Source organism: Chenopodium album, chromosome 1, assembly GCF_948465745.1.
Source record: "Chenopodium album chromosome 1, dcCheAlbu1.1, whole genome shotgun sequence".
In the NCBI taxonomy this organism is placed as follows: domain Eukaryota; kingdom Viridiplantae; phylum Streptophyta; class Magnoliopsida; order Caryophyllales; family Amaranthaceae; genus Chenopodium; species Chenopodium album.
In genome coordinates, this window is record NC_137834.1 from 4500238 (window position 1) to 4524112 (window position 23875).

At 36.1% G+C, this 23875-nt stretch overlaps 1 protein-coding gene across 1 annotated transcript; it reads right to left on the reverse strand.

Moving 5' to 3' along the window:
- Positions 1–16352: 16352 nt before the first annotated feature.
- On the reverse strand, positions 16353–23035 carry LOC145636459 (protein PECTIC ARABINOGALACTAN SYNTHESIS-RELATED-like). Its single transcript, XM_081688066.1, has 11 exons — positions 22671–23035; positions 22106–22156; positions 21903–21993; positions 21412–21488; positions 20902–20990; positions 20412–20531; positions 18511–18627; positions 18282–18425; positions 18067–18190; positions 17726–17917; positions 16353–17119 (listed from the first exon to the last, which is right to left on the reverse strand). The coding sequence occupies exons 1-11, from the start codon at positions 22980–22982 to the stop codon at positions 16760–16762; spliced, it is 1677 nt and encodes a 558-aa protein (XP_081544192.1). The 5' UTR covers positions 22983–23035; the 3' UTR covers positions 16353–16759.
- Between the last annotated feature and the right edge of the window lie 840 nt (positions 23036–23875).

Sequence of the window (23875 nt, forward strand, 5' to 3'; positions counted from 1 at the left end):
TCGTCACCTTTGCTTAGGTGGCGACTAAATTTTTTAATTCTAAAATAAATTATTAAATAATACCTTTTTCTTATGTGGCGCGCCAACTGCTCCCGAAAAATGCCTACTTTATTTATATATATATTAGATTAGATTTTTGTTCATTCTAAGATTTAAAATAAGCAAATAATAATAATAATAATAATAATAATAATAATAATAATAAATGACCGAAAAATCACTAAATAAATTTTTAAATGACTTGTTAGTTAGAGGGCTTGTGCAACAATTACCGAATCCCAGTTATTTATAAGACTGTAAGGCCTTGTTTAGTTCACCTTATTTTTACTTATTTCAGAAAAATTAAGTTCAGATCATATCAGATCAGAAAAAATAAGTTCAGATCAGATCCGATCAGGAAAAATAAGTTCAGATCAAGTCAGATCAGAAAAAATAATGTTGACCTTAAGTTTTGATGATGACTCAGGGAACCTAAGCAAACCCATAAGGGCTTTAATTTTTGTCTATTAGTTTTGATGTATTTGACAGGTTCTTGAAGGCAACGAAGTTCTAGAGTCAGAATGGAGCATGGAACAAGTCTAAAGAATGAGCTATGGACGAGTATAGAAGACAATCAGAAACTAAGTTCCTTGAGTGAGGAACTGAAGCTCCAGAGTCGAAGCTTCACTGAGTTCCAAGAAGTCTATTGTATCTTTATTGTTTATTTTAGGCTTCTTGTATATTTGCTAAGTACATTGTTAATTGATAGGATTTTAAGTGGATTTAATTTCAGTTTATAAAGATTTTATTTTCCTTTGTTTAAAAAGATTCTATTTTATTTTCGGAAAATTATCTTTTAAGAAAAACTATCTTATTTATATTAAAGATTTTCTGTTTTGATTTTATCCTAATATTTTGGAAAATCTGACTTGGTAAAACTAATTTTGAAAACGTCTTTTTACTGAGTCAAGGAGGTTGAGAAAATAAAGGAACCACTCTCCTATTGTGTGCTTCAGCTTGCTGCCCAAGCCTCCACGAACTGCACTTCCTTATTTCATGGAAGTTGTGGTGTAGTGGGAGTTAAGGCAGACGTGAGGTTCTTCAACTGATTTTCTCTTGTATAAATAGGATTGGTTTTTCTGTTTTGTAAAGTACACTTGAGCATTACAATACTTAGCTTTTCTAAAAGAGTAAAAAAATCCACTTAAGTCCTTGAGTGTCTTTGTACTTAGCATCTTAGTAGTTTTAATCTTGAGTTGTATTGGGGTAGAGTTAGGGTAAACTCTAGAGTGTTTGAGTTGCTTTGAGTGAAGCAAGGAAAAGAGAGATTAGAGTGCTTAACTGATTGAGGGATCAGTTGAGGGGGAACTTAAGTTCGTAGAGGAACTTGAGTTTAGAGTCTTAATTTGTAATAGGTTGTTTGCCCTATTATTATTAAGAGTTGAGTTTAAAATCCCTTGTGGTCGTGGTTTTTCTTCTTGATTAGGGCCAAGAAGTTTTCCATGTAAAATCTCTCTTGCACTTTAATGTTTTTGTTTAAGTTTGTTTAAGAATTTCGCAAAAATTACCCTAGTTCCTCAACAATACAATTCACCCCCCCTCTTGTATTGTTCATTCGAGTCAACAATTGGTATCAGAGCGGGTTCCTCGAAGAAATCAGGAAACCCTGACGAGTCAAGTTCCTGGAATCAAGATGAACAATCACGAGAAACTGGAAGAAGGTTACTCTACGCAGCGTCCTCCTATGTTCAATGGGAAATTCTACACCTATTGGAAGAACAGGATGGAGATTTTTATCAAAGCCGACAACTACCAGGTTTGGAGAGTGATCGAAGTTGGTGATTTTGAAATTACCAAAACTACTAGTGAAAATGAGGTAGTACCTAAACCCATGTCTGAATTTGATAAGGAAGATTTTGAGAAAATGGAAATTAATGCACTTGCTGTTAAATTACTTCATTGTGGTCTTGGACCCCATGAACACAATCGTGTTATGGGTTGTAAAAATGCTAAAGAAATTTGGGATTTACTTCAAGTTACCCATGAAGGAACTAACGAAGTAAAACGCTCTAAAATTGACTTGCTTATGTCAAAATATGAACGGTTTGAAATGCAACCAAAAGAATCAATTCAGGAAATGTTAACTAGATTTACTAACATCATTAATGAGCTTGTTTCTCTTGGAAAGCAAATCCCTATTGATGAGCAGGTCAGAAAAGTTCTAAGAAGCCTCCCTCAAGATGAGAGATGGAGAGCCAAGGTAATAGCCTTACAAGAAACAAAGGACTTCACAAAGTTCAATATTGAGCAACTTGCTGGTGCCCTCATGACTCATGAGTTGCACCTAGGAACAAGCAACAGTGAAGGAAACCGAGGAAAAGGCTTGGCTCTCAAAGCTGGAGATCAAGAAGAATCTGAAGTCGATGAAGAAGAGGCTGCCATGCTGGTGAGAAGGTTCGAAAGAATGTTCAACCGAAACAACAAGTCAAGGAACTTCACCAAGAAACCTTCTACTTTAAAAGCTGACTCTGGTTGTCACAAATGTGGATCTCTAGAACATTTTATTCGTGAGTGTCCACTTTGGGATACAGAGAAAGGCAAAGGGAAGGCAAAGGAACAAAGTAAGAGCAACTACAACAAAACTCCTTTCAACAAAACAGACATTAGGAAGGCTATGATTGCTGCATGGGGAGATTCTGAAAGTGAGGATGAAGAGAAACAACCTGAAGAAGAAACAGCTCATTTGTGTTTAATGGCCAAACGTGATGAAAAAGCTTACAATGATGAGCTTGCTAAAGAGGTATTCCTTGATCCTAATGTGCTTAAGACTTATACTAAAGATGCTCTCATTGATTTAGTATTTGAATTGGAAGATGACTGGACTCATACTAGTATTCGTCTAGGTGAATGTCAAAGAGCTCTCAAAGTCTGCAAGGAACACAGTACGTGGATTGAAAATCAACGAACTGATGTTCAGAGTAGATTTTTTGAACTTTTTGACAAGAATCTTCTCTTAAAAGAAATAAATGAGAAACTCAAGTTTGAAAATATCATGGTTAATGTAGAACTGACTCAATTTAAACTTGCTAGTGCAAAAGTGTCTCCAAGTTCCTCCTCTGAATCTTTGCCTAAATTTAATGAGGATTTTGAAAAATTAAAATATAATCTTGACGAGTTAAGAATTGAAAAGGCAAAATTGGAGAAGGAATTGGAGCTTCGAAAAGAAAGAAGCATTAGTCAGTTTGGAATTCCTAAGTGGATTGAGAATGCTCAAACCAAAAGAACTGAAGGTCTAGGATTCATACGTTTTAAGCATAAGGGGAAGAAAAAATATGTAGACCTGCCTAGTTATAAAGTATGTACCTTCTGTGGTAAGACTGGTCATCTTGTTGCTACTTGCAACAAGAAGGAACAGTCTGTTAGCAAGAATGTTAGGCAAGTTTGGGTAAAGAAATCTGATATTGCTTCAACGTCCAAGGAACCCAAGGAAACCCGGGTTCCTGAATCTAACCAATAAGTTCTTTTGCAGGTCCTAGTGAGGGGGAACAACACGTGGTACCTCGACAGTGGTTGTTCAAAGCATATGACAGGAGATAAATCAAAGTTTCTCTCACTAGAGGCCTATCCAGGAGGAACAGTGACCTTTGGAGACAACAAAAAAGGTGAAGTAATTGCTAAAGGAAAAGTAGGAAGGTCCAGTTCTCATTCAATAGAAAATGTACTTTTGGTCGAGGGTTTGATGCACAATTTGCTGAGCATATCACAATTTTGTGATAAAGGAAACTCTGTAAGTTTTACCTCTGATTCATGTAACATCATTAATGATAAAACAAGAAGGGTTGTTCTTGAAGGAACTAGAAAAGGGAACACGTACATTGTGGATCTAAATTCTGTTCCAAGGAACAACCTTACCTGCCTGAGTGTCATTAATGATGATCCTTTATTATGGCATAAACGTTTTGGACATGCTAGCTTCTCACTCATGGATAAACTTAGATCAAGGAACTTGGTTGTAGGTCTTCCCTCAGTCAAGTTCCTCATACAACACATCTGTGATGCATGTGTGAGAGGCAAGCAAGTCAGGTCTTCTTTTAAAAGCAAAAACATGGTCAGCACTACAAAGCCATTGGAGCTAATTCATATGGATTTGTGTGGTCCCATGCGTGTTCAAAGTAGAAGTGGAAAGAAATATGTTTTAGTTATTATTGATGATTTTTCTAGATTTACTTGGGTGATTTTTCTGTCTAGCAAAGATGAAACTTTTGATGAATTTGTGTCCTTTGCCAAAAGAGTACAAAAGACAAGTGGAAATCAAATTATCCACATTCGATCAGATCATGGAACTGAGTTTGAGAATTCAAGATTCGATGATTTTTGCAAAGAAAATGGCATGGATCATAACTTTTCAGCCCCAAGAACTCCTCAACAGAACGGAGTTGTTAAAAGGAAGAACAAGACTCTAGAAGACATGGCAAGAACTATGCTCATAGCAAGTGGTCTTCCAAGGAACTTCTGGGCTGAAGCTATTAATACTGCATGTTATATCATTAACAGAGTTATGATGAGACCAATCATCAATAAGACTCCTTATGAACTGTTTAAGGGCAGAAAACCCAATATTTCTCACTTTCGAGCTTTTGGATGCAGGTGCTTTGTTCATAATAATGGGAAAAGGAACATAGGAAAATTTGATGAAAGAAGTGATGAAGCTGTGTTCCTTGGCTATGCATCAAATAGCAAAGCTTACAGAGTTTACAATAAAAATACATTGTGTGTAGAAGAAAGCATTCATGTGATATTTGATGAATCTAATATGTTTATGAATGTGCAGGAACAAGACAATATTGATTATGAAATTGGTATGATTAGAGACAGGGAAGAAGAGGAAGAAACCTCCAAGCAAACCAAGGAAGTAAGTGAGGAACCTGAGCAAGAACATCAAGAAAATGCTGAAGTTCCAAATCAAGAAACCCCGGAGGAATAAGATCATGGAGAATCTGGCAACGAGGAAAATGTAGAAGAAATTGAAGAAGAAGTGCCTCAAATAGGAGTTCCTACCAAAGAGTTTCAACCAAAGCCATTCAGATATCAAGGGTCTCATCCAACAGACCTTATTATAAGTGATATTGGTAGAGGAACTCAGACCAGATCACAAATGAGGAACTTCTGTGCCTTTCAAGCCTTCCTGTCCATTATTGAGCCAAGAAATCATGAAGAAGCTCTAAGGGATGTTGACTGGATAATTGCCATGCAAGATGAACTCAATGAGTTTGAGAGGAATAAGGTCTGGCATCTTGAAGAGAAACCTAAACACAAAAAGGTTATAGGGCTCAAGTGGGTATTCAGGAACAAGCTGGATGAATATGGAACAATTATAAGAAACAAGGCAAGACTTGTTGTGAAGGGCTATAATCAGCAAGAAGGTATTGACTTTGAAGAAACTTTTGCTCCTGTTGCTAGATTAGAAGCTATTAGAATGTTAATTGCGTTTGCCTCTTTTATGGGTTTCAAACTATATCAAATGGATGTTAAGTGTGCTTTCTTAAATGGCTTTCTTGAAGAGGAGGTGTTCGTGGAACAACCTCCAGGTTTTGAAGATCCCCAATTTCCTAATCATGTCTTTAAGCTTGATAAAGCTCTTTATGGGCTGAAACAAGCACCTAGAGCTTGGTATGAAAGGCTCTCTAAGTTCCTTCTTCAAAATGATTTTAAAAGAGGTAAAGTAGATAAAACTTTGTTTTTAAAATCTGAAGGAACTGATTTACTAGTTGTTCAAATATATGTTGATGATATTATTTTTGGAGCAACTAACGAAAACTTGTGCAAGTACTTTGCTGAGCTAATGAGTGGTGAATTTGAGATGAGCATGATGGGGGAACTCAACTTCTTTCTTGGACTACAAATCAAACAAACAGAAAGAGGTATTGCAATTCACCAACAAAAGTATGTCAAGGAACTACTGAAGAAATACAATCTTGACCAAGCAAAGACCAACCATACACTAATGGGAACAGACACAAGATTAGATGAAGATCTACAAGGAACTAGTGTAGATCAAACCAAATACAGAGGTATGATTGGATCCCTTTTATACTTAACTGCTAGCAGACCTGATATTGCATTTAGTGTTGGCTTATGTGCAAGATTTCAATCTAATCCTAAGGAGTCACATCTTACAGAAGTAAAAAGGATCCTACGATATCTCAAAGGAACTAACCATCTTTGTCTCTTCTATCCTAGAAGTGATACTTTTGATTTAAAAGGTTTTGCAGATGCTGACTATGCAGGAGACCTGGTGAATAGGAAGAGTACTTCAGGAATGGTTCAGTTTCTCGGACCATGCCTAGTTTCTTGGGGATCCAAGAAACAGAATACAGTGGCCTTGTCAGCTGCTGAAGCTGAATATGTGGCAGCTGCTGCCTGTTGTTCTCAAGTACTATGGATAAAACAACAACTAAGAGACTATGGTATGAAATATAATTGCATTCCTATCTACTGTGATAATACTAGTGCCATATGCATTTCAAAAGATCCAGTTCATCATTCTCGTGTGAAACATATTCACATAAGGCATCATTTTCTTAAGGATAATGTGGAAAAAGGCTTAATTAAGTTAGATTTTTGTGAAACTGAAAATCAGATAGCTGGCATTGTTACTAAGCCTTTGAGCAGGGACAAATTTGAAAAGATGCGCATGGAACTTGGTATGATACAATTGAGTTAAGAAGACCTCAAGTTCCCCCCCAAGGTATAAGTCAATCATGCATGCTTTATATGTATCTTACACAATATGTATATGTGAAAACATAGTCCTACGCATTAGAATGTATGGCAATGCATATGGGATTGTGGCTGTATGTAAAGAAATCAAATTGCATCAGGCATGTTTGTGTTATTACAAACTATGTTGATTTGCTCCTAGTTCCTCCGAAATTATTGATAAGATTTCATTCTATCTTTTTGTGAATTAATTAACCAGTCAGTTGATTAATTTTATCTATCTCAAATCTTATCTTTTATTTTGAAATTATCCTTCATTGCTTAATTTTTGAAATTTCAAATTCATCTCTCTAAATTGTTGATTAAATACCCATGACTGTTTGCATTCAATTCAAAGTTTCTGATCAAAAACTATCTTCAGTTAACCTAGACCCTTCATGTCAAATCACATTAAAAATCTGACCAAGTGAAAAGTTTTGTGGCATCCTTCATCAATCGACACCTACCCCATTTAATTAACCTTCTACACCATTTCACCGACCAAATTCACCCCTCTAAATTCCACCACTATATAATGAAGCCAAACCCTAACCACTGTTCCTCACCACCTCTCTCAGTAAAATACAAACTCATATTTAGTGACAACTCTCCAATTCCCATGGAAATCTCACCCAAAATTCAAAACTCTCCTCAAAAGGAATCACCAATGGAAATAGAGACTGAAACTTCAGTCAAAACCGTTGCGGAAAAACCCCAAAACAAACCCATGGCCCGCAGTGATTCGAAAAAGAGGAAGATCGAGGAATTAGACTATGAGGAACTGGGTGAACCAATTCAGGGGGAAAAGTCAAAGTCCGCTGCTATCAAAAGACTTGAAGCCAGCTCTGAGCGTTTCATTCCTGGGTTTTGTATAAATCTAAAGTGGTGTGAATCGAGTAAGTACTCTGAACTTCTTGATATTCTTGAAGCACAAAATTGGGTTAAGCTGTTTAGTGAATGTTATGACAATGTGATTGCTCATGCACCTTTAAAGGAATTTTGTGCGAATTTTAAGAATATGAATGGTGTTTGTGTTAGTAAAGTCAAAAACAAGAAAATTAGTTTTGATGCTGATGATTTAGCTGCTGTGTTTGGAACCCCTAATGAGGCATTTGATGAATATTTTAAGGGAGAAACTGAATTAAGTGTTGAGGGTGTTCCCATTGAAAAGATTGTTGAATCAATAGGGGGTAAAGCATCCAAAGTTCGAACCAACCATAACCTGTTTTCACCGATTCAAAAGCTGCTGTTTATTTTTGTTCATCTAGCTATCATTCCAAGAACCCAGCATAGGCACGAGGTAAATCATCTTGATTCCGTGCTTATGTATTGCCTTGAAAACAAAATACAGATAAATTTTCCTTCTTTGATGATCCAGCACCTCACTCATTGTCTTGCCAATCACTTAAAGGTTGGGTATGCCAATTTGATAATTACTCTTCTTGAAAGTTGTGGAATATCCATGACTAACTATGAATCCCTTAAGCTTAAAACCAACCATTATGTCCAACCCAAAACACTTGAAGCCCGAAACCTAACTGTTGTTGAGGGAACTACTCAATTTCTCTCAAAATCCCTTTCTAAACCTAAACAGGATGAGAGTGGTTTGAAGAAAAAGTAGGATGAAGAGTTGGATAAATGGTTGGATGAAGAGGACAGTGAGAAAGAAGGTGAACAGGAAAGGAAAGAGGTGATTGTGATGTCAAATCCAAAGGGTACACACCCACAAAGCTCTGGGAAGAGAAAGAGTACTAGGTTGACTATAAGGTCAAAAGGGAAGGACAAGGCTGAGTCTGCTGCAGTGGTTGATCTGAGCGAAGAGAGAAACAGTGCACCAGGGGATCAAGGGATCCTTGAAGAGAAAACTGGTTCTCAGGGGGAACAGGGCATTCTTCAAGCTTCTGTTGAAAAAACATTTCCTACAGGTTCAGGTTTTGCTGGCTTTAGCACAGTGAGTTCCACCTTGGAACTTAAGGCTCTCAAAGAGACAGTGCAACAACTAGTTGATACTCAACCAGGGTTGATTCAAAGGATTGAAGCTCTTGAGAAGGTAGTATCAGACTTGGTGAAAGCTTCCACAGAGCTCACCTCAGCAATGCACCAGAACACATCAACTCTCTCCAAAGGGCAGGCTGATCTGTTGAAGAAATTGGAGGACTTGGTCATTGAGGAGGTGCCAGAGAATGATGCTGAAGAAGAGACCAGGTCCTCTGCCCCTAAAGCTTGATGTTTTCTTCCTGTCTTAGCTCTAAAACTTTATGAACTTGCTCTATTTTGAACTTGGTTCTTTTTGCTTCTTTTGGGTCTGTAAACACTTAAAACAGGGTATTTTCTGTTGTTTTGATGTTCTGGAGGAACATCAGTTTGTTTATATGGCTGTTGCTTGCTTGCTTTATGACTATTTGCATACTATTTCTGCCTATATGTGCTTTGTTCTGTGCTTTGGACACAAACCATTAAAATGGTGCTGTGTTTAGATATATGTCTTTGTATGCATTAATTTTGATGAACGCCAAAAGGGGGAAAAAGACGGCAAACTCAATTGTTGACAAGCTCTCCATCCGCTTATAGAAGGTATATAACTATACATTCCATTCAGTTCCTTGTTTAATTTTCAATTGTTGACAAGCTCTCCATCCGCTTATATAAGGTATATAACTATACATTCCATTCAGTTCCTTGTTTAATTTTAGCTAGTTCAATTTTTTTTTTTTCTTGCAAGTTTTTCTTCTTCTGATTGTCTTTTACTTTTTATTTTTGTGAGTTTGCTTAGGTTTGTCATTCATCAAAAAGGGGGAATAATGTTGACCTTAAGTTTTGATGATGACTCAGGGAACCTAAGCAAACCCATAAGGGCTTTAATTTTTGTCTATTAGTTTTGATGTATTTGACAGGTTCTTGAAGGCAACGAAGTTCTAGAGTCAGAATGGAGCATGGAACAAGTCTAAAGAATGAGCTATGGACGAGTATAGAAGATAATCAAAAACTAAGTTCCTTGAGTGAGGAACTGAAGCTCCAGAGTCGAAGCTTCTTTGAGTTCCAAGAAGTCTATTGTATCTTTATTGTTTATTTTAGGCTTCTTGTATATTTGCTAAGTACATTGTTAATTGATAGGATTTTAAGTGGATTTAATTTCAGTTTATAAAGATTTTATTTTCCTTTATTTAAAAAGATTCTATTTTATTTTCGGAAAATTATCTTTTAAGAAAAACTATCTTATTTATTTTAAAGATTTTCTGTTTTGATTTTATCCTAATATTTTGGAAAATCTGACTTGGTAAAACTAATTTTGAAAACGTCTTTTTACTGAGTCAAGGAGGTTGAGAAAATAAAGGAACCACTCTCCTATTGTGTGCTTCAGCTTGCTGCCCAAGCCTCCACGAACTGCACTTCCTTATTTCATGGAAGTTGTGGTGTAGTGGGAGTTAAGGCAGACGTGAGGTTCTTCAACTGATTTTCTCTTGTATAAATAGGATTGGTTTTTCTGTTTTGTAAAGTACACTTGAGCATTACAATACTTAGCTTTTCTAAAAGAGTCAAAAATCCACTTAAGTCCTTGAGTGTCTTTGTACTTAGCATCTTAGTAGTTTTAATCTTGAGTTGTATTGGGGTAGAGTTAGGGTAAACTCTAGAGTGTTTGAGTTGCTTTGAGTGAAGCAAGGAAAAGAGAGATTAGAGTGCTTAACTGATTGAGGGATCAGTTGAGGGGGAACTTAAGTTCGTAGAGGAACTTGAGTTTAGAGTCTTAATTTGTAATAGGTTGTTTGCCCTATTATTATTAAGAGTTGAGTTTAAAATCCCTTGTGGTCGTGGTTTTTCTTCTTGATTAGGGCCAAGAAGTTTTCCACGTAAAATCTCTCTTGCACTTTAATGTTTTTATTTAAGTTTGTTTAAGAATTTCGCAAAAATTACCCTAGTTCCTCAACAATACAATTCACCCCCCCTCTTGTATTGTTCATTCGAGTCAACAAATAAGTTCATATCAGATCATATCAGAAAAAATAAGTTCAAATCAGATCAGATCAGAAAAAATAAGTTCTTATCAGATCAGATAAGTTCAAATTAAATACAAATTATTATTATTATTATTATTATTATTATTATTATTATTATTATTATTATTATTATTATTATTATTATTATTATTATTATTATTATTATTATTATTATTATTATTATTATTATTATTATTATTATTATTATTATTATTATTATTATCTCAAAAACAAAAGTCATACAACCTACAATAAATTAGTGGGAAGCCGAGATACAATCTGGGCCCCCACTCCTCTAGCTATAGCAAAGCCTACCCTAGTGAATATGTGAGCTGCAGCACGAGCCCCAATGTCTTGCGTCATTGAGAACCTTTGAATCCGCTTCAGCAACGCAACAACCTCCTTCTCTAAATCCCCAAGCGAAGAAAAGGAGAAGGGAATGAAACCATATCCAATCGCCAGACAACGAGCTTCATAATTAACCCGCTTCCGATGAGCCGCATCAGCCACAACCCGTCCCGGAACAAAGTCAGATAGCCCTGTCTGTGTCAAAGAAGAAGACCCTGTGAAGTCGACACATACATCTCGACCACGGTCCCATGAATAAAGTAACACATCGGCAGGTCTGAGGGCCTCGTCATTCCCTCCAGACAATCCTATGTCAAAAACGATAATAATTAAATTTTCATTATAAGCTCCAAATCATAAACGCTTACAAATATAATTTCCATCATAAGAAGTTCCAAATTTCCTTCGCTATATTAAGTTGTACTTCGTTCATTACAGCCTTACGATTCTCGTTAATTAAATCATAATCTGCTCTTGGTTCGATTTCTATACCACTATCAATGGGTATATCCAACTCATGTAATCGAATAAAATTGTGAAGTGTGAAAGCAGCAGCCATAATCGCCAATTGATGTTTAGTGTCCATATTTGGCATCATTGTGAGTATTTTTCATTGAGATTTGAATTGTCCAAAACATCTCAAATCATTCCAATGATTTGTTACTAGTTTGATATTGAATTGCTTTCCACATTTTACGATCAAAGTACTCACTATTCTATCCCAATTAAGCTTTAAATATCCAAATTCTTTCATCTCCAAGCATATGTCCAACAATATCTCCGTACACTCTTTAGACCATGCTACCCTACCAGTCATTACACTATGATAAAGAGCACTTTAGAATCAATATTTCATGCATAAATTATAGACATTAATGTTGAATTGGCACCAGGATTATAATCAAAAGGATTCTTTTGAAATAAATGAACTGAAGATAAAATATTAATTGTGCTTTACATTTTCATCGATATTACTTGCATTAGGTGATCAAATGTAAAATTCATGAAATCAAATAAATGTATATTTTCCTACATTATCAAAAAAACAATGGACAAATGATAAAATTAATGACATAGAGTGTTGAAGTATTTACCTATGATGGAGATAAAAGACAAACAACCTATTGAACAAATGAATATAAAAATATTTTAGGAGATTGATTTAGAGTGTGAAAATTATGACACTAAGATGTTGTTTTATATAGGAAAATAGAGGTGTTACCCATAGTTGTTCGGAATATTGAAATATGAAATGATAATTTTCGATTCAATTTAGTCAACCATTTTACATTACCAAAAAATTTGTAAAATTCCCTATAAAGCTATGACAAATTTAATCTGCGATTTAAGTTTTTTAGGATCCCATTTTAATACTTTCTTATAAACAAATTCATTTATGATGTTGGATATTGTAAATAATAAAATTATCAAATATTACAAGTATATTACCTTGTACTATCTGATAATATTAATACTTTTAGGTTTCTTTTAAAATATTTGTAAGGGATCTAAAATATTTTATACTAATAATAATAATAATTTTCCTAACAATAATAATAATAATAATAATAATAATAATAATAATAATAATAATAATAATAATAATAATAATAATAATAATAATAATAATAATAATAATAATAATAATAATAATAATAAAACATTAATATGTTTTTTTAAAAAAAAAAATTATATTGATTAAAATAAAAGTAGAATATTGAAATAATTAAAATAAGTTCAGATCAGAAAAAAAAAGTTTAGATCAAATCAGAAAAGATAAGTTCAGATCAAATCAGAAAAAATAAGTTCAGTTCAGATCAGATCAGAAAAAATAAGTACAGATCATATCAGATTAGAAAATATAAGTTCAGATAAGATAAGATAAGATAAGATAAGATCAGACCAGACCAGGTCAGATCAACTAAAATCAGGTGAACTAAACAGGGCCTAAGTGACTTATTTCCTAATTGAACCAAACAAATAAAAATATACTCATAATCTTTTAGGGTTCGTTTGGCATCACTGTGGTTTTCTGTTTTTTGGTTTTTTGTTTTTTAAAATCATATGATATATATGATGTAATGAATAAAAAAATTAGTCAAATTTATTAAAATTATGATCATTTTGAAAACTGACAACCAAAAAGTGAAAACACCTTTTTCTTGTTTCCTGTTTTTGGTTTTTAGTTTTCAAAAAAACAGAAAACTGAAAACAAAAAACAATGCCAAACAAGCCCTTAATGTTTTGTTTTCTCTCATTTGTTGTTTTATTCCATTTTCTCTCTCTCTCTATTTTTTTTTTTTTTTACAATCTTCATTTTATTTTCAACTAGTTTTTGGGTTGAGCAATGCCTCGAGTTATTACATGTATTACGGTAATTGTGAATGATATTAAAGATACTGAGTACATATTAAGATATATGTTACATGATTAAAAAAAAATATTAAGACATAATTGAATGGTTAAACTCCTACGATTTTTTTATTTACAAATAAATTCGTACTAATTGACTTTGAGATCAAAACTTCAAACTTTAATAGGAGTACTAGTATAGATGTTCGTACTAAATGAGAAATTAATGTTACAAAATATTCTTTATGGCGGTCGGGAGCGTTGGGGGTTTTGTTTGGACCTTTAGCAGTTCCCTTTAGTTTGGGGATTGGTTGGCTAACACTGTTTCTCGGTTCTATTATCACAAATTTTGGAAGGATGTTAAGTCTTTATTTGCTCTCCTTTAGGCTATTTGGCTTTTCCAAAACCAGTTTAGGTTCAATTAGGCGGTTTGGTTGTCCATGACAATTGAAGGTTTGGTTGAGGAGTTGTTCAACCGTTGTGTCCAGTCTCCGATTGGAAGAAATCTGAATTGGGATCTTGCTCGCCTAGTTCGCTTGTACTTTCAAGTAATCCATGGTTGTGTTTGAGGGGATTGCTTGGCATATGCCCCATGGTTTGTTTGATTGTCGATGGAGCTTGGGATTGCTTTACTTGTAGGGCAGGGGCAGGTTGGGTTATTCGTGATCTTTATTCTTCGGAGGTTTTGGGTCGAGGAAGTAGAGTCGGAGATTCAAGCTTGTTTATGGGGACTTTAGGCAGCGGTTCGCGGAGGATTTTTGAAGATTCGAATTTATTTTGATCGTGTGGCCCTTTTTTCTGTTTGGTGGCTCATTCTTGAATTGCCTTTTTGGTGTGTCAAATTTGTAAGGTTCTTCTGTCCTGGGTTTCTCCGGCTCACTGGTTAGCTGGTTGCGCTTGGCGACGACAAATGTTTTTTTTCAGTTCTAGTTTAATTTGCTTCTTTCTGTTGCAATTTGTTTTTTCTAGAGTAGCTTTTTTGTAAAAAAAAATTAAAATTAAAATGTTACTTGTAGAAAATAAAAATAAAAAATCCACCAACTAATCTACTACAGTACGTAACAAACTACCTACAGCCAGCTGTGGTATAAAAACCTACTCCTCCCCAATTCAAACTTCATTTTCCCTCTCTTCTTCCACAAACACCTCCAATGGCGGAAAAACAAACTCTCATCATCTTCCTCATTTTCTCTCTCCTCATCTCATCATCAATGGCGGACCTCTCTTTCACCGACCTCGAATCCGCCATTTTTGCTCTCCACCTCCACGGCTTCAACCTCTTCGGCAACTCCATCGCCGTCTCCGACCTCTCCGTTCAAATCCTCTCCCACAAGCTCAACTCCACCTCCTCCTCCTCCTTCCATGGCGTCGGACGCCGTGGTTTCACCTTCCTCGCACCTCCGAACTCCGTCCTCTTCTCTCTCGACATGTCTACCGACGCCTTCACCTACGTTCACTCTCTGCGCTTCCATGTCGTTCCTCGCCGCCTCTCGTTTTCGGAGCTTCGCAACATTTCTCTCTCCTCTCATCCTCACTTGGAGACTCTCGTGCGAGGTCATCTTCTCCATGTCGCATCCTCTGGTCGTAGTCGCGTCGCCATTGACGGAGTTCGTGTTTCGTTTCCTGATCTCTACTTGAGGTCTAACATCGCCGTTCATGGCCTCGACGGAATTCTCGTCTCCTCCAATGAAGAATTCTTCCACCGCCTTGATTCCGTCATTACTCCGCCGCCGATTTTCTCTCCTACTCCTGCTCCAATTACTGGAAACAATGGCGTCAAATCCGTCTCTGTTCCAACAATTGGCGCTTTCTCGCCGCAGATTGCAGGTTTTCCGACATTTTCACCTGAGAATGAGCAAGTTCCGACGCCAAATCATGATTTCTCGTCATTTTCACCGGAGTTTGGCGGAACACTAGCGCCAATTGGCTTTACCTCGCCGCAGATTGAAGGAATTCCGCCGTATTCGCCGGATTTTGGAGGAATTCCGGCGTATTCTCCGCAGATTGACGGAGTTTCGGTGCCAATTAACGTATTCTCACCGGAAATTTCACAAGTTAGGTCACCGATTGGTGCTATTTGGCCGGAATTTGGAGCAATTCCAGAGTCTCATGATGTGGCATTCACTGGAGGAAGCATCAATTCAATATCAGTTCCACCAATTGATGCTTATTCAGAAGATGATCTCGAAACTCCGGCGCCTTCACCGTCAGCGGAGTTCCTCTCTCAGGGTGATTACTCGATGCCGCCAGGGTTCGCAGAGTGGTTGCATACAGAGTTTCTCTCACCTAACAATTGGTCGCCAAATTGGAGTGCTCCGCCACTGCCGCCATTGACGGTTGAAGAATCACCGGAGAAACAGGAGGATGTGAACTTGGGAGAGTGAGGTATAATCATCAGTCTTCAACTCTTCATCCTCTTTCTAATTTTGCGGGTTTCAAGCAATAAATTGTTTGATTGAAATTTTGCTAGGAATTAATTGAATAGTACTGATTATACAAAGTGCTGTAAATTTAGCCTATTACATGTTATCTCAAGTAAATAATTTCAGGGTTAATAGCTACAATTACTCCGATATAATGATGAGTATGAGAGATTACTGAGTGCTGAGATTCTTGATTTTTCGATTTGTGAATATCAGTTTTGAGTGTGTTGATTGAAACAGAAGGGTTAATAGTTGGTTTTGTATCTAATTTTGTTTCATTTTCATCTAGAGTAATCAATGAAATGACATGATATTACGAGTAAGTCTATACTCCCATTGTCTATTACTCCGTGATAATTATACGGGCAATGTGAACAACCTTCAACCCTGACAAAGCAAGTTTAAAGTTCATTTTGAGATGGAAGTAGTAAGCAACCAATTTCTACTCTGAATGAGTGAGTTGGTTCCTGGATGACACTAGAAGAACAATCGCGTATTCAGCTGCGCTGAGCAAATTATAAACGAGTAAAACGACATGTGGGAAGTGATAATACACATCAAAAAAAAAAAATATAATAGTAGCAATTGGGCATCTAAGTTTTCTATTTAAATTAATATACAGATTATAATTGCCTAACAGTTAGTACAAGAACAGTGTCTATTGAGAACTTCGTGAAACCAGTCTCCCTCTGAACACTGTCTATCAACCTCAAACTTCAGTACCTACATACTTTAACCATAACTGGTCCGAGTAAGGAGCAGGAGCATCAATAAAGCAATTTTCTACCTGATACTCCTTAAAACCATCTTGAGAAAGGAGGCATCTGTTTTGGGACAATGGCCACTCCAAATTTTCTTCTTACAAAACAGAACCTGATACCAAACTCCATATATGTGCACTCTTCATGCCCTACACATGCAAGGGGTTAAAGGATTTTCCCATAGATCATAATTAGGGAAGGTTTCCTCCGGCAATCCCGTCCTTGTTTGGTGGGTCACCACAACATCCTCAACAAAGGTGGCCCAGCCCATGTATGGATCCCCGAAAGATTTGGACATAAGGCCTTTATCTGGTTTAATGGACTTTAACTTATGGCCCATGTATCGCCTATTGCCAATAATAAGCTTAGCAAAGTTGCCTCCATGGGTCATCACAAATACATCAGACTTCAAGCAAACCAAGAAGTCAAGCGCTGCCAGGCTTGTAACATGCTTTCTGAAGCCATCCAACTCTTCCTTACTTGCCAATTCCTCCTTCGTTACCTGTAATTGAAATTTGAAACAATATAATCTATGATTTAGTCTAACAATAATCATGGTGATATAACCTTCTCTTTTTTTTGACAAATTAGTTGCAAATTCCCTACTCCGCAATATGTTAGATCAACTTTGTTTCAGGAATCATACCCTATATAGAGGCCATATGATTTTCAGTGATTAACTTTGTTACGAGTGTCAAGTGCAATTACATATTAAAGAGTTTTTGGTTGGAATGCTTCATTTAAATGACAAAAAAGATTTCAAATACTCCACAAACTTCTGAGGCTGACTTTGGAAGGAGTATTAAGTTCTGACAAAGGCACATTTGATAATACGACGGATTGGTGAATAATAATGTTAAGCTTCCCCTATTCCCTATCCCACCATGCCCAAAAAAGAAGGAAAGAAGACAACAGGGACACAGTTACTCAGGTACAGTGGTATCTTCAGGGAGGAACAGCACATTTTTTATTTTTGACAGAAAGGTTTTTAACAACAATAAACTCATTTGATCAGCTCCACTTTTGTCATTGCTTTTAACCTATGCACAAAAATGAAAACCTTTTCTAGCTAGGGGATGGGTGCAAAAAAGAGGTAAGAAGATCTCACCAGATTAGGAAACATGTTCCTGAGTGGTGCCATCCGATTCTGCCCCCCATAAACTTGCCCAGACGCAACATAAATTTGGGTCTCTTTTGGGTATCCCATAGCACGGAGAATTACAGCCACTTCACCAGGTTCAAGTGGACATCGACCTTCTTTTCGTTTCTGCAGAGCTAATTGCCATAAATGGGAACCATTCTGCAACAAACACTCTCATGAGAAACTAAGATGAACACATTAAGCATATGTTTGAATATATCTATCGACACTTAAAGCTTAACGCAGCAATAAAATCTGGAGAAATAACAAATCGTCAAATAAAAAGGAAAAGTTTAATTTGAAAGCACCTTATAGCGTCTTGGCCATTCCTTCTTCCTGTACTCTGCCATTTTGACTTTCTCCTCTCTGGTCCCAACAAAATCACAGAAAGATAGACCCACCATTCCCTTCTCAAATCTAAGATGAAGTGCCCTGATCAGAAGAAACGCCAATATTAGAGTAGAGCAAATAGCGAATGACATGTTTCATTGGCAACTCTCTCTCCACGAGTTAAGATTCATACATGTATGGATTTGAATTAGCTGTGCGATTTCTCATTCTTGATGCCAGGGAATCAGCCATCTGCTCAATCTCAGGAAGAAATTTCAGAGCGTGATAGTTCACCCTACACCTTAGCCTGTTGATTTCTTGAGGAACATTATCGTACCTGAAAGAGGAAGGTGTATACCTTGTATAAGTAATGTAACCTGCATTTCTAAGGAGGATGCAAAACAACATCAGCTACAACTTACCCGAGTCTATCAACAAAAGGCTTTAAGGCCATTATTTTCTTCTCTTTGATTCGAGGCAGAACATTATCAATATAAAATTGGGCTGAAGCATACTTTGGGATGTTCTTCACCGTCCGCCTATGATAAAACCCCAGAGAAGCAGAAAAATTAATTTCTACCATGTAATAAAAAAATATATAAAAAATAAACAAAGACAAGCATCCTAATGTTTATGGTAGCCAAATTATGACATGAGAAACAACAGGAAGTTTCATTTAAACAATTCAGAACTAGAAGGATAAAGGGAAAGCTTCTAATGAAAACAAGGAGTTTATCGTCTTCCTACATTAAATCAGTGGTATTCTATTTCCTCCACTCTAAAATAATGTCCTGTTTATTATTCATGTAATGTCTCTTAATCTATGTTATAGGCCATTTAGTATATCAAAAAGTTGCAACACTACAAATCAGTTTAATATACAAATGTAATGAGCCTCATTAATGTGTGAGCTTAACCTTATAATACCTATTTTGATTGGACATACAGTAATTTGTATGGCCTAAATCAGTGTCTAAATTTAAAGGAACAACATGACACCAATTATTAGGAACTATCCAAACATTCAGCATGCTCCACATTTCCAACAGCTTCTCAACTTATCACGTGTAAGGCTACGTATAAGTTGCCCTCACTAGAATCTCCATATGGATCATTATTGCAATGATAACTATACCCAAGAAATCCCACAAAAATTTAGAAGCTACAATATCAACACATATCATAACCTTAAAAACAAATACCTTAGCCTACTTCAATGCTAGATTTTATCAGTCTTTTCCAATACTCAACCAAGGGAAAAAGAAAAGTAATACGAGTATTCAGAATCACTCTAATCCCCTCAAAGAAAATTCTTATTCATCCCTTTTGAGTTTTTCCCCCTTACATAACCCTTGCTTCAATAACTCAGAATCAAGATTTTTTTCTTTTACTAACACTTCATATGAATTAATTGATATTCAAAAGGTCCCCAGTCAATATATTTATTCCACGAAAGTGTAAGCTAAAATTTAAAGGCTCCCTCAATAAGGCATTAATGACTTTAAGTTCTTCTTGTAAGTTTTTATAAACTGTCACAAATTCAGAACATATGCCAGACCACGTTGGTCTTAAGCAGGTGGAAAGCCCAAAACTGAAACATGACCTTTGTCCACAACAATAAGCAGATAATAAAAAACCATACATCTAAAATTTCAAATCATAAATTCTGCTGAATATGAAAGCTGAAAATCATTTCTATATTCCAATACTTAACCCCCCCCCCCCCCACACACACACACACCAAAAAAAAAAACCTTGCTTCATGCTTGGTTTTCTTAAAACAAGTGACAGGAAAGCAAGCATATGTAAATGCATACATGCTGTTGTTTCAAATTCTGTGATCTCCCCTCATAGCACTAACTTCTAAATTTGTTAAACTCCAAAGAATAATGCAAAATCACAGACAAAGACAATTATGTTGAAATCTATTGTCATATGACCAAAATCCAAAAGACTGGAATAAATCAGTCTAACACGTAATCAGGAACCTGCACCTGGCCAGGAAAGATTAGAACCTGTTTCTCACCAACAATCATGCTGTGCTTATTAATTAAATGTTGATAACCAAAACCTACACCACATGACAATAGCTCCCTGAAAGCCCTGATTTAAAGCATCTGAGGTAGAGGCTAAAGAATAGCACTTTCAGAGGACATAGAATTGTTCATTTTCAGAGGACATAGGGAAAAACACTTCCTGAAAATCAAGCTACACATTCTTGCTTAAGTTCTGGACAAGCTACTGATGTAAAGGCTCAGTTTTTGGACAAGTTAAAAGGAAAATCAACTTAAAGTAAGTTACACGAGAAGAGGGGGGAACAAACCTGATGCTTGTAAATAACTCTGATTTGTCTGTAAACCACTCTGGAATGTCACGAACAATTGGCACATCATCCTTTAAATAGTCAATGAAATGATCAACATCAAAAATGTCTTCAAATTTCCTGCAGAATACAAATTGGAAATTTTATAACCTTGTGAAAGCAAATTATCAATTAGAGAATAAAAAAAAAAAAAAGGAAAAGAAAAACCCCAAAAGGATAGCACCAAGCAACTCTCAAAAAGTCTTTGGACTGTACAGAACAAGCTACACAGAGGCTGAAAATATACAGGGGAGCACTCCACCATCTCTTACTTAGCTTAACAGCAATTCAATTTGACACCAATTTGGAGATACTAAATAACAAAGGTTTTTTAACAGCAGTTACAGCAGAAAGGAGAACAATTAGGATATAATGACACAATCAGCCTTTTTAAAGCAGAAACTCAATCTAAAAAGCCTCAAAAAGCAAAGATATGAATAAGGTGTCTCACGTTTGGTCTTTCCAGATCTGGTCCTGCTTCAACACTGGCAGTATAAGGGTAGCATTCAATATTTTGGCCACGCCCACTGCATTGCATATCTACACAGCAGCCAATACATTTCAAATAAGTTCTATTTAGCAACAGACTACAACAGTTCAGATATTCTGAGAAACATTACATAATACAATAATAGTAGACAACACATGTGTGAAGGTAGATGAAAAATGCCGAGACCAAAGTAAAGGAATAATCTACCAGCTATGAAAAATGTATCCCATGCAAGATTGACAGATTGTCATATGGAACTAGTTATTCAAGATCTAATAATGGCATACAGGGGTAATAAACAAGTAATCCTATTTCTAGTTTACCCTATTCCTTATTGCATGATTCATTTCTCCGTTGAACAACTAAACTACACAATCCAAGAGAGTTCAGATGGCACGGAACAGACTTTATCACACAAAAGATGAAAAAGACACATTAAAACAATATGTGAGAGATGAATAAGGACCATACGGCAATCCTTTGCTGATTAAGACCACCTTCCGCGTGTATAAATATATATCCATTTGTTTCATTCTCTGCAGGAGGATCTGTGAGCATCAACATAAATATTAGGTTGGAAAGGAATTGAACTTCCAGAATTAATCTATTGCAAGATGAATTGTACAGTCATTTTTAACAAAGCGGATTAATCCCACATCAGATTTGGCATATATACTGTTCTCATATAGGCGTAGTTCTAACATAGCCACCGGTGCATGGAAGAAAAAAAAATTGCACCAAAAATATGAAGTCACATGGGGATTCCTTAGAATAGTCACTAGTTTAAAAATCATACCGGCAAACATAAACTTCAAAAGCAAAAGCAAAAGCAAATGCAAATGCAAATACTTGTACATGATTTGACATAGTTAACATAGTGAAAGGACTTCAAAATTTCAATATCATATCAAAATTTACAAGCTCAACAAGCAGAAAGTCTCAACAATTTTCTAGTGTATAACCTGATATGCCACTACTACGACGCTCTGCACAGGGTTTCCAAGACGTAGTGGCTGACAACGGATTCTCCCAGAGTGAAGGCGCCTCTTTGACCTGTATCTCAAACAGAAATCACATCTAAAAATCAGCCAGACGTAACAGAAAAGAGAAAAGAAAAGCAAAGTGAAGAAAGCTACATCATATCGAGAATCTACACAAAGCTTACCCGAGGACACTGAAGAATAAGGCCTTCCTTCTGGCATAAATAGGGTGCATTCTGATAATAAATATTGAAACATAAAAAGTCAGTCTTCCAAATGAAAATTTTATAACCAAGCATCAAAGAATAACCACCCTTAATCATACTATATCTTATAGCACCTGTTAATAGAATTCCAACAAATTGAAATTCAAACAGGAAAAGTCACCAAATTCAATGTTACAGGGTTTGTAAGCATAATTTTCCTACAATCCCATCAACCAAAATCAAATGTTCAACAAAATTAACCACCCAAATCAAGCTACACCATGAACAATGTTACAAATCTTGTCATTCAGATAATCAAGATTACTAATTTATCGAATTGCTAAAACTGGGGAAAAAGTAATTGCCATCAGAAATCTCATACAACCCAGAAAATTCAAATCCAAATCTGAAATACCCACACACCATACCAAATTGGGAAAGGAAAAAAAAAATAGATATTACGCATCAATTTCTTATAAACCCAGAACATTAAATCGAAAAAAATTGACAGTGAATCTCAGAAATTGATCAAAAATAAACATACCAAACGACGAATGAGGGAAGAAACGGAGACAAATCCAGCAACAACGAGAAAGATGATCAAGAAAAGGGAGAGCTTTGATGGAGAACCCCTAGAATCTTCGGAGAAGAAGTGGGACCAGAAGAAGGGAGGTCGGTGGTCACGTGAGCTACGCACGTGAACGCCGTCAGAAGTGTCATCGGAATCGGAGAGAAGGGGGGAAACGTCGTCGTCTCGCTGCTGTTGCTGCTGTTGTTGAGGGTTTTTACGAGGGGATGAAGAAGATCTGCTTCCGAGAGAACTGGAATGGCGGAGCTCTCGTAGCTCAGCGGCCATGGCGAAGAGTGTCAGTGTTTGGAGTGTGAAGCCGTCAATTTCTCTCTTACACTAGGCATCGACCACTACTTCTAGATTGACTATGGCCTATGGGTAGTTGTTGAGAAGTTGCAAGGGTGCTATGGTCATTGCACTATTTAATTTTTATTGATTTTATACTTTTATCTAGAAAAAATTAAACTCGTTGTTCTAACAAAAAAAGTTACACTCATTAGAATGTGAGTTAACATGATATCTAACTATCGGTTAGTTCAAATAATATAAAGTCGAATAGATAATGCTTAATGTCAGTACTCAGTAGAAGTGATTACCAGATTGCTTAGCTCAATTCAATTAAGATTTTTCAAGTTTGGGTTTGGGTCAAATGGGTAAGTAATTGTTTGATTAGATTGAGATATGAATCAACCTAAGTCATGGTTGTATTTGGTCAATTTCGGGTTAGTTTTTGTATTGTCTTGTTTGGGGAATAGGTAATGAAATTTTAGTCGAAATTATTCTTATCATGCATACGTAACTGGAAGCTAATACTAGTTAAAGCTGATGCAAAATTAGAGGATGTTTATATTTTGTGACAGCATGGGGATGAACAGGGTTGGATGGTTTATTCAAAGTTAATATTAACTAGATTGGGATAACTACCAAGTTATCACTAAGCTAAAAGCATGGATGCAATGTATCCGTATGTATATTTTGACATTAACATGAATTATATGCTCATCGCCAATAAGTATAAAACATACATGTAATGAAAACCGGAAAGAGATGTATGTCAATGTTCACAATCTTCTTATATCTTACAAGAAATGAGAAGGAACGGAGAAATTGTGCATGAGAATTAGTAAAACAAATTGAAAAAAAGTAGAGACGAAAAGTGTTCACTTTTGTTGAAAAAC

Excerpts from the sequence above, each read along its gene's own strand:
- LOC145636459 (XM_081688066.1), bottom strand. The coding sequence starts at position 22,982 with ATGGCCGCTGAGCTACGAGAGCTCCGCCATTCCAGTTCTCTCGGAAGC. Across the intron at positions 21,489-21,902 it reads TCGTAGTAGTGGCATATCAG|ATCCTCCTGCAGAGAATGAA; the intron begins GTTATACACTAG and ends TGATGCTCACAG. Across the intron at positions 18,426-18,510 it reads CCTTTTGTTGATAGACTCGG|GTACGATAATGTTCCTCAAG; the intron begins GTAAGTTGTAGC and ends TTCCTCTTTCAG.